The following is a 12,064-nucleotide window of genomic DNA, read 5'->3' as shown; positions in this document are numbered from 1 at the left end:
TCCTGACCTAGTGAGATATACATGGAGGTGGTGTAATATCCTGACCTAGTGGAGGTGTAATATCCTGACCTAGTGGAGGTGGTGTAATATCCTGACCTAGTGAGATATACATGGAGGAGGTGTAATATCCTGACCTAGTGGAGGAGGTGTAATATCCTGACCTAGTGAGATATACATGGAGGAGGTTTAATATCCTGACCTAGTGGAGGAGGTGTAATATCCTGACCTAGTGGAGGAGGTGTAATATCCTGACCTAGTGGAGGAGGTGTAATACCCTGACCTAGTGGAGGAGGTGTAATACCCTAACCTAGTGGAGGAGGTGTAATATCCTGACCTAGTGAGATATACATGGAGGAGGTGTAATATCCTGACCTAGTGGAGGAGGTGTAATACCCTAACCTAGTGGAGGAGGTGTAATACCCTGACCTAGTGGAGGAGGTGTAATACCCTGACCTAGTGGAGGAGGTGTAATATCCTGACCTAGTGGAGGAGGTGTAATATCCTGACCTAGTGGAGGAGGTGTAATATCCTGACCTAGTGGAGGTGGTGTAATATCCTGACCTAGTGGAGGAGGTGTAATATCCTGACCTAGTGGAGGTGGTGTAATACCCTGACCTAGTGGAGGAGGTGTAATACCCTGACCTAGTGGAGGTGTAATACCCTAACCTAGTGGAGGAGGTTTAATACCCTGACCTAGTGGAGGAGGTGTAATATCCTGACCTAGTGGAGGAGGTGTAATATCCTGACCTAGTGGAGGAGGTGTAATATCCTGACCTAGTGGAGGAGGTGTAATACCCTGACCTAGTGGAGGAGGTGTTATATCCTGACCTAGTGGAGGAGGTGTAATATCCTGACCTAGTGGAGGAGGTGTTATATCCTGACCTAGTGGAGGAGGTGTAATATCCTGACCTAGTGGAGGAGGTGTAATACCCTGACCTAGTGGAGGAGGTGTAATACCCTGACCTAGTGGAGGAGGTGTAATACCCTGACCTAGTGGAGGAGGTGTAATACCCTAACCTAGTGGAGGAGGTGTAATACCCTGACCTAGTGGAGGAGGTGTAATACCCTGACCTAGTGGAGGAGGTGTAATACCCTGACCTAGTGGAGGAGGTTTAATATCCTGACCTAGTGGAGGTGGTGTAATATCCTGACCTAGTGGAGGAGGTGTAATATCCTGACCTAGTGGAGGAGGTGTAATACCCTGACCTAGTGGAGGTGTAATATCCTGACCTAGTGGAGGTGTAATACCCTAACCTAGTGGAGGAGGTGTAATATCCTGACCTAGTGGAGGAGGTGTAATATCCTGACCTAGTGGAGGAGGTGTAATACCCTGACCTAGTGGAGGAGGTGTAATATCCTGACCTAGTGAGATATACATGGAGGAGGTGTAATACCCTGACCTAGTGAGATATACATGGAGGTGGTGTAATACCCTGACCTAGTGGAGGAGGTGTAATACCCTGACCTAGTGGAGGAGGTGTAATATCCTGACCTAGTGGAGGAGGTTTAATATCCTGACCTAGTGGAGGAGGTGTAATATCCTGACCTAGTGGAGGAGGTGTAATATCCTGACCTAGTGGAGGAGGTGTAATATCCTGACCTAGTGGAGGTGGTGTAATATCCTGACCTAGTGGAGGAGGTGTAATATCCTGACCTAGTGGAGGTGGTGTAATACCCTGACCTAGTGGAGGAGGTGTAATACCCTGACCTAGTGGAGGTGTAATACCCTAACCTAGTGGAGGAGGTTTAATACCCTGACCTAGTGGAGGAGGTGTAATATCCTGACCTAGTGGAGGAGGTGTAATATCCTGACCTAGTGGAGGAGGTGTAATATCCTGACCTAGTGGAGGAGGTGTAATACCCTGACCTAGTGGAGGAGGTGTTAATATCCTGACCTAGTGGAGGAGGTGTAATATCCTGACCTAGTGGAGGAGGTGTTATATCCTGACCTAGTGGAGGAGGTGTAATATCCTGACCTAGTGGAGGAGGTGTAATATCCTGACCTAGTGGAGGAGGTGTAATATCCTGACCTAGTGGAGGAGGTGTAATACCCTGACCTAGTGGAGGAGGTGTAATACCCTAACCTAGTGGAGGAGGTGTAATACCCTGACCTAGTGGAGGAGGTGTAATACCCTGACCTAGTGGAGGAGGTGTAATACCCTGACCTAGTGGAGGAGGTTTAATATCCTGACCTAGTGGAGGTGGTGTAATATCCTGACCTAGTGGAGGAGGTGTAATATCCTGACCTAGTGGAGGAGGTGTAATACCCTGACCTAGTGGAGGTGTAATATCCTGACCTAGTGGAGGTGTAATACCCTAACCTAGTGGAGGAGGTGTAATATCCTGACCTAGTGGAGGAGGTGTAATATCCTGACCTAGTGGAGGAGGTGTAATACCCTGACCTAGTGGAGGAGGTGTAATATCCTGACCTAGTGAGATATACATGGAGGAGGTGTAATATCCTGACCTAGTGAGATATACATGGAGGAGGTGTAATATCCTGACCTAGTGGAGGAGGTGTAATATCCTGACCTAGTGGAGGAGGTGTAATATCCTGACCTAGTGGAGGAGGTTTAATATCCTGACCTAGTGGAGGAGGTGTAATATCCTGACCTAGTGGAGGTGGTGTAATATCCTGACCTAGTGGAGGAGGTGTAATACCCTGACCTAGTGGAGGAGGTGTAATATCCTGACCTAGTGGAGGAGGTGTAATATCCTGACCTAGTGGAGGTGGTGTAATATCCTGACCTAGTGGAGGAGGTGTAATATCCTGACCTAGTGGAGGAGGTGTAATATCCTGACCTAGTGGAGGAGGTGTAATACCCTGACCTAGTGGAGGAGGTGTAATATCCTGACCTAGTGAGATATACATGGAGGAGGTGTAATACCCTGACCTAGTGAGATATACATGGAGGTGGTGTAATACCCTGACCTAGTGGAGGTGGTGTAATACCCTGACCTAGTGAGATATACATGGAGGTGGTGTAATACCCTGACCTAGTGAGATATACATGGAGGAGGTTTAATACCCTGACCTAGTGGAGGAGGTGTAATACCCTGACCTAGTGAGATATACATGGAGGAGGTTTAATATCCTGACCTAGTGAGATATACATGGAGGTTTAATACCCTGACCTAGTGAGATATACATGGAGGTTTAATATCCTGACCTAGTGAGATATACATGGAGGTTTAATATCCTGACCTAGTGAGATATACATGGAGGAGGTTTAATATCCTGACCTAGTGGAGGAGGTTTAATACCCTGACCTAGTGGAGGAGGTGTAATACCCTAACCTAGTGGAGGAGGTTTAATACCCTGACCTAGTGAGATATACATGGAGGTTTAATACCCTGACCTAGTGAGATATACATGGAGGTTTAATATCCTGACCTAGTGAGATATACATGGAGGAGGTTTAATATCCTGACCTAGTGAGATATACATGGAGGTTTAATATCCTGACCTAGTGAGATATACATGGAGGAGGTTTAATATCCTGACCTAGTGAGATATACATGGAGGAGGTTTATAATACCCTGACCTAGTGAGATATACATGGAGGAGGTTTAATATCCTGTCCTAGTGAGATATACATGGAGGAGGTTTAATACCCTGACCTAGTGAGATATACATGGAGGTTTAATACCCTGACCTAGTGAGATATACATGGAGGAGGTTTAATACCCTGACCTAGTGAGATATACATGGAGGAGGTTTAATATCCTGACCTAGTGAGATATACATGGAGGAGGTTTAATACCCTGACCTAGTGAGATATACATGGAGGAGGTTTAATACCCTGACCTAGTGAGATATACATGGAGGAGGTTTAATATCCTGACCTAGTGAGATATACATGGAGGAGGTTTAATACCCTGACCTAGTGAGATATACATGGAGGAGGTTTAATACCCTGACCTAGTGAGATATACATGGAGGAGGTTTAATACCCTGACCTAGTGAGATATACATGGATGAGGTTTAATACCCTGACCTAGTGAGATATACATGGAGGTTTAATACCCTGACCTAGTGAGATATACATGGAGGAGGTTTAATATCCTGACCTAGTGAGATATACATGGAGGTTTAATATCCTGACCTAGTGAGATATACATGGAGGAGGTTTAATATCCTGACCTAGTGAGATATACATGGAGGAGGTTTAATATCCTGACCTAGTGAGGAATATACATGGAGGAGGTTTAATATCCTGACCTAGTGAGATATACATGGAGGTTTAATATCCTGACCTAGTGAGATATACATGGAGGAGGTTTAATACCCTGACCTAGTGAGATATACATGGAGGTTTAATATCCTGACCTAGTGAGATATACATGGAGGTTTAATATCCTGACCTAGTGAGATATACATGGAGGAGGTTTAATACCCTGACCTAGTGAGATATACATGGAGGAGGTTTAATACCCTGACCTAGTGAGATATACATGGAGGTTTAATATCCTGACCTAGTGAGATATACATGGAGGAGGTTTAATATCCTGACCTAGTGAGATATACATGGAGGAAGTTTAATATCCTGACCTAGTGAGATATACATGGAGGTTTAATATCCTGACCTAGTGAGATATACATGGAGGAGGTTTAATACCCTGACCTAGTGAGATATACATGGAGGAGGTTTAATACCCTGACCTAGTGAGATATACATGGAGGAGGTTTAATATCCTGACCTAGTGAGATATACATGGAGGAGGTTTAATATCCTGACCTAGTGAGATATACATGGAGGTTTAATATCCTGACCTAGTGAGATATACATGGAGGAGGTTTAATACCCTGACCTAGTGAGATATACATGGAGGTTTAATATCCTGACCTAGTGAGATATACATGGAGGTTTAATATCCTGACCTAGTGAGATATACATGGAGGAGGTTTAATATCCTGACCTAGTGAGATATACATGGAGGAAGTTTAATATCCTGACCTAGTGAGATATACATGGAGGTTTAATATCCTGACCTAGTGAGATAGGAATCCCCACCCAGTTGACTACTTTTAAATGTTGGAAGTTCTCAATGTCTATACTAAAACGACTCACTTCCTGTGTGTTACCCATAAGCTGCTCTGTTATACTGTATGATGTCACTTCCTGTGTATTACTTCTAGGTCTCTGTGTTACCTGGCTCTGGGACTCAGAAGTTCAGCTCACCTGCTGACCAGAAGTTGATTGGGATGAAGGTCATACACACCTTAATAAGACAATCTGAAAGCTCTTACATGCCTATAACATTACATTTACTCTTACATGCCTATAACATTTACATTTACTCTTACATGGAGCCTATAACATTACATTACTTACATGCCTATAACATTTACATTTACTCTTACATGCCTATAACATTTACATTTACTCTTACATGGAGCCTATAACATTACATTACTTACATGCCTATAACATTTTCTAAAGCATTATACTGTTAGGGTAAATTGTTACCGTTAGTTACCGGCAGGGTAAAGTGTTACCATTAGTTACCGGCAGGGTAAAGTGTTGCCATTAGTTACCGGCAGGGTAAATTGTTACCGTTAGTTACCGGCAGGGTAAAGTGTTACCATTAGTTACTGGCAGGGTAAAGTGTTACCATTAGTTACTGGCAGGGTAAAGTGTTACCATTAGTTACTGGCAGGGTAAAGTGTTGCCATTAGTTACCTGCAGGGTAAAGTGTTACCATTAGTTACTGGCAGGGTAAAGTGTTACCATTAGTTACTGGCAGGGTAAAGTGTTACCATTAGTTACTGGCAGGGTAAAGTGTTACCGTTAGTTACCTGCAGGGTAAAGTGTTACCATTAGTTACTGGCAGGGTAAAGTGTTACCATTAGTTACTGGCAGGGTAAAGTGTTACCATTAGTTACCTTCAGGGAAAGTGTTACCATTAGTTACTGGCAGTGTAAAGTGTTACCATTAGTTACTGGCAGGGTAAAGTGTTACCATTAGTTACCGGCAGGGTAAAGTGTTACCATTAGTTACCGGCAGGGTAAAGTGTTGCCATTAGTTACTGGCAGGGTAAAGTGTTACCATTAGTTACTGGCAGGGTAAAGTGTTTCCGTTAGTTACTGGCAGGGTAAAGTGTTACCATTAGTTACTGGCAGGGTAAAGTGTTACTATTAGTTACTGGCAGGGTAAAGTGTTACCGTTAGTTACCTGCAGGGTAAAGTGTTACCATTAGTTACTGGCAGGGTAAAGTGTTACCATTAGTTACTGGCAGGGTAAAGTGTTACCATTAGTTACCTTCAGGGTAAAGTGTTACCATTAGTTACTGGCAGTGTAAAGTGTTACCATTAGTTACTGGCAGGGTAAAGTGTTACCATTAGTTACCGGCAGGGTAAAGTGTTACCATTAGTTACCGGCAGGGTAAAGTGTTGCCATTAGTTACTGGCAGGGTAAAGTGTTACCATTAGTTACCGGCAGGGTAAAGTGTTACCAATAGTTACCGGCAGGGTAAAGTGTTGCCATTAGTTACTGGCAGGGTAAAGTGTTACCATTAGTTACTGGCAGTGTAAAGTGTTACCATTAGTTACTGGCAGGGTAAAGTGTTACCATTAGTTACTGGCAGGGTAAAGTGTTACCATTAGTTACTGGCAGGGTAAAGTGTTACCATTAGTTACTGGCAGGGTAAAGTGTTACCAATAGTTACTGGCAGGGTAAAGTGTTACCATTAGTTACTGGCAGGGTAAAGTGTTACTATTAGTTACTGGCAGGGTAAAGTGTTTCCATTAGTTACTGGCAGGGTAAAGTGTTACCATTAGTTACTGGCAGGGTAAAGTGTTAACGTTAGTTTGGTTTCCAGGAGCTTTCAGGATTCATCCTCAACTCACCAAATCTGAAAACCCTGTCCCACACGCCATCTGACCCGTCACGCGTCCGCACTCACTACCAGTCCAAGTAAGTACGTCTCTTTTTACTTACATCATGTTGTCAAATGTCTTATGTTGTATTGTGTATTAATGTCATTATTGTTTTGGTCTGAATATATAAAAAACATAAGGGATTTGAGATGAAGAAAGTTTGAAAATGTCTGCACTCACTAACTGTCTCTCTGGATAAGAGTGTCTGCTAAATGACTAAACATGTAGATGTAAAATGAGATGAACGTCAGTTGTGGTGAATTCAGGGGGTAGTCCTCATCGGGACTTGAACCTTGGTCACTGTGACTGTCAGTTAACTGTTACATCTAGGAGGTCCAAACCTCTTGACAAGGTCTTTACGGGCTAGTTTCCCGGATACAGAATAAGCTTTATCCTGGACCAAAAAGCATTTTCAATAGAGATTCTTCATTGAGCTTTAAAGCCAGGAAAAGGCCTAATCTGTGTCCAGGAAACTGCCCCTAGGTGTTGTCCTGAGGTCGACTACAATATGTTCCAGGTTCTGTGTCCAGGAAACCGCCCCTAGGTGTTGTCCTGAGGTCGCTACAATATGTTCCAGGTTCTGTGTCCAGGAAACCGCCCCTAGGTGTTGTACTGAGGTCGACTACAATATGTTCCAGGTTCTGTGTCCAGGAAACCGCCCCTAGGTGTTGTACTGAGATCGCTACAATATGTTCCAGGTTCTGTGTCCAGGAAACCGCCCCTAGGTGTGGTACTGAGGTTGCTACAATATGTTCCAGGTTCTGTGTCCAGGAAACCGCCCCTAGGTGTTGTCCTGAGGTCGCTACAATATGTTACAGGTTCTGTGTCCAGGAAACCGCCCCTAGGTGTTGTACTGAGGTCGACTACAATATGTTCCAGGTTCTGTGTCCAGGAAACCGCCCCTAGGTGTTGTCCTGAGGTCGCTACAATATGTTCCAGGTTCTGTGTCCAGGAAACCGCCCCTAGGTGTTGTACTGAGGTCGACTACAATATGTTCCAGGTTCTGTGTCCAGGAAACCGCCCCTAGGTGTTGTACTGAGGTCGCTACAGTTTTTTCCAGGTTCTGTGTCCAGGAAACTGCCCCTAGGGGTTGTACTGAGGTCGCTACAATATGTTCCAGGTTCTGTGTCCAGGAAACCGCCCCTAGGTGTTGTACTGAGGTCGACTACAATATGTTCCAGGTTCTGTGTCCAGGAAACCGCCCCTAGGTGTTGTACTGAGGTCGCTACAATATGTTCCAGGTTCTGTGTCCAGGAAACCGCCCCTAGGTGTTGTACTGAGGTCGACTACAATATGTTCCAGGTTCTCTGTCCAGGAAACCGCCCCTAGGGGTTGTACTGAGGTCGACTACAATATGTTCCAGGTTCTGTGTCCAGGAAACCGCCCCTAGTTGTTGTACTGAGGTCGACTACAATATGTTCCAGGTTCTGTGTCCAGGAAACCGCCCCTAGGTGTTGTACTGAGGTCGACTACAATATGTTCCAGGTTCTGTGTCCAGGAAACCGCCCCTAGGTGTTGTACTGAGGTCGACTACAATATGTTCCAGGTTCTGTGTCCAGGAAACTGCCCCTAGGTGTTGTCCTGAGGTCGCTACAATATGTTCCAGGTTCTGTGTCCAGGAAACCGCCCCTAGGTGTTGTACTGAGGTCGCTACAATATTTTCCAGGTTCTGTGACGTTCCAGCGCTGGAGAAGCTAAGAGAAGGCTGCACAAGGGGAAGCATCCACAAGCACAGGACCAATGGTTACACTGGTAGAGACACAGACAGGTAGACACAAACAGGTAGAGACAGACAGGTAGACACAGACAGGTAGACACAGACAGGTAGACACAGACAGGAAGAGACAGACAGGGAGACACATACAGGTAGACACAGACAGGTAGACACAGACAGGTAGACACAGATAGGTAGACACAGACAGGTAGACACAGACAGGTAGACACAGACAGGTAGACACAGACAGGTAGAGACACAGACAGGTAGACACAAACAGGTAGACACAGACAGGTAGACACAGACAGGTAGACACAGACAGGTAGACACAGATAGGTAGACACAGACAGGTAGACACAGACAGGTAGACACAGACAGGTAGACACAGACAGGGAGACACAAACAGGTAGACACAGACAGGTAGACACAGACAGGTAGAGACACAGACAGGTAGACACAAACAGGTAGACACAGACAGGTAGACACAGACAGGTAGACACAGACAGGTAGACACAGATAGGTAGACACAGACAGGTAGACACAGACAGGTAGACACAGACAGGTAGACACAGACAGGGAGACACAAACAGGTAGACACAGACAGGTAGACACAGACAGGTAGACACAGACAGGAAGAGACAGACAGGGAGACACATACAGGTAGACACAGACAGGTAGACGCAGATAGGTAGACACAGACAGGTAGACACAGACAGGTAGACACAGACAGGGAGACACAGACAGGTAGACACAGACAGGGAGAGACAGACAGGTAGAGACAGACAGGGAGACACAGACAGGGAGACACAGACAGGTAGACACAGACAGGGAGAGACAGACAGGGAGAGACACAGACAGGTAGACACAGACAGGGAGAGACACAGACAGGTAGACACAGACAGGTAGACACAGACAGGGAGACACAGACAGGGAGACACAGACAGGGAGACACAGACAGGGAGAGACACAGACATGTAGACACACAGACAGGTAGAGACGGACTGGTAGACACACAGACAGGTAGAGACGGACTGGTAGACACACAGACAGGTAGAGACAGACAGGTAGAGACACAGACAGGTAGACACAGACAGGTAGACACAGACAGGTAGACACAGACAGGGAGACACAGACAGGGAGAGACACAGACAGGGAGAGACACAGACAGGTAGACACAGACAGGTAGACACAGACAGGGAGAGACACAGACAGGTAGACACAGACAGGGAGAGACACAGACATGTAGACACACAGACAGGTAGAGACGGACTGGTAGACACACAGACAGGTAGAGACGGACTGGGAGACACACAGACAGGTAGAGACAGACAGGTAGAGACAGACCGGTAGGTAGAGACACAGACAGGGAGAGACACAGACAGGGAGAGACAGACAGGTAGGTAGAGACACAGACAGGTAGAGACACAGACAGACAGGTAGAGACGGACTGGGAGACACACAGATAGGGAGAGACAGACAGGGAGAGACACAGACAGGGAGAGACAGACAGGTAGACACAGACAGGGAGAGACACAGACATGTAGACACACAGACAGGTAGAGACGGACTGGTAGACACACAGACAGGTAGAGACGGACTGGGAGACACACAGACAGGTAGAGACAGACAGGTAGAGACAGACCGGTAGGTAGAGACACAGACAGGGAGAGACACAGACAGGGAGAGACAGACAGGTAGGTAGAGACACAGACAGGTAGAGACACAGACAGACAGGTAGAGACGGACTGGGAGACACACAGATAGGGAGAGACAGACAGGGAGAGACACAGACAGGGAGAGACAGACAGGTAGACACAGACAGGAAGAGACAGACAGGGAGAGACAGACCGGTAGGTAGAGACACAGACAGGTAGACACAGACCGGTAGGTAGAGACACAGACAGGGAGAGACACAGACAGGGAGAGACACACAGACAGGGAGAGACACAGACAGGGAGAGACAGACAGGTAGACACAGACAGGAAGAGACAGACAGGGAGAGACAGACCGGTAGGTAGAGACACAGACAGGTAGACACAGACCGGTAGGTAGAGACACAGACAGGGAGAGACACAGACAGGGAGAGACACACAGACAGGGAGAGACACACAGACAGGGAGAGACAGACAGGTAGACACAGATAGGGAGAGACAGACAGGGAGAGACAGACCGGTAGGTAGAGACACAGACAGGTAGAGACACAGACAGGGAGAGACACAGACAGGGAGAGACAGACAGGTAGACACAGACAGGGAGAGACAGACAGGTAGACACAGACAGGGAGAGACAGAGACAGGGAGAGACAGACAGGTAGACACAGACAGGGAGAGACACAGACAGGGAGAGACAGACAGGTAGACACAGACAGGGAGAGACACAGACAGGGAGAGACAGACAGGGAGAGACACAGACAGGGAGAGACACAGACAGGGAGAGACAGACAGGGAGAGAGAGACAGATAGGTAGACACAGACAGGGAGAGACAGACATGGAGAGACACAGACAGGGAGAGACACAGACAGGGAGAGACAGACAGGGAGAGACACAGACAGGGAGAGACAGACAGGTAGACACAGACAGGGAGAGACACAGACAGGGAGAGACAGACAGGGAGAGACACAGACAGGGAGAGACACAGACAGGGAGAGACAGACAGGGAGAGAGAGACCGATAGGTAGACACAGACAGGGAGAGACAGACATGGAGAGACACAGACAGGGAGAGACACAGACAGGGAGAGACAGACAGGTAGACACAGACAGGGAGAGACAGACCGGTAGGGAGAGACACAGACAGGGAGAGACAGACAGGTAGGTAGAGAGACAGACAGATAGAGCACAGACAGGGAGAGACAGACAGGGAGAGACAGACAGGTAGGTAGAGACACAGACAGGGAGACACAGACAGGGAGAGACAGACAGGGATACACAGACAGGGAGACACAGACAGGTAGGTAGAGCGTTTAACACTATACCAATATATTCTGGTTAAATGCTGTTATGACAGAAATGTTGTATCTCATATGCCTCCCTTTAAACTTCCTCTCTTCCACAGGTTTAACCTCCGACACTGACGGTCAAGGTACAGACATCAGCTCGCCCATTAAATACCCATAATATCATTTCAACTGGCGAACAGAGATGGTGTGTAACATATTCATTGTAGAGATGACAATGACATGGGTGCTGCTATTTCCATCCAAATAAAATGGTTGATTTTTTATCCTTTTGGATTCGAAGACACAGAACTGTTGCCTCTGTTGTAAACCCACAGGATCTGTGTTATTTAACCTCTATGTGACCTTTATTTAACTAAGTCGGTTAGGAACAAATTGTTATTTAGAATGACGGCCGAGGAACATTGGGTTAACTGCCTTGTTCAGGGGAACATTGGGTTAACTGCCTTGTTCAGGGGAACAGTGGGTTAACTGCCTGTTCAGGGGAACATTGGGTTAACTGCCTGTTCAGGGG

General features: G+C 46.5%; 1 protein-coding gene across 2 annotated transcripts in view; it reads left to right on the top strand.

Moving 5' to 3' along the window:
• Nucleotides 1-11,832, top strand: part of saxo4 (stabilizer of axonemal microtubules 4) — a 93,763-nt gene extending 81,931 nt beyond the window's left edge. Inside the window, exons 9-12 of one of the 2 annotated variants that reach the window (XM_065022195.1) lie at nucleotides 5,141-5,212; nucleotides 6,823-6,917; nucleotides 8,547-8,648; nucleotides 11,649-11,832. In XM_065022195.1, coding sequence (XP_064878267.1) covers nucleotides 5,141-5,212; nucleotides 6,823-6,917; nucleotides 8,547-8,648; nucleotides 11,649-11,667 — 288 coding nt within the window. In that variant the 3' untranslated portion in view covers nucleotides 11,668-11,832. The remainder of the gene's footprint in view (nucleotides 1-5,140; nucleotides 5,213-6,822; nucleotides 6,918-8,546; nucleotides 8,649-11,648) is intronic. The other variant, XM_065022197.1, reaches the window with a different exon arrangement.
• The last annotated feature ends 232 nt before the right edge of the window (nucleotides 11,833-12,064 follow it).

This window comes from Oncorhynchus nerka, linkage group LG9a (assembly GCF_034236695.1).
Source record: "Oncorhynchus nerka isolate Pitt River linkage group LG9a, Oner_Uvic_2.0, whole genome shotgun sequence".
Classification (NCBI taxonomy): Eukaryota; Metazoa; Chordata; class Actinopteri; order Salmoniformes; family Salmonidae; genus Oncorhynchus; species Oncorhynchus nerka.
The sequence above is the reverse complement of the archived record's forward strand: the minus strand, read 5'-3'. Positions and strand labels throughout refer to the sequence as shown.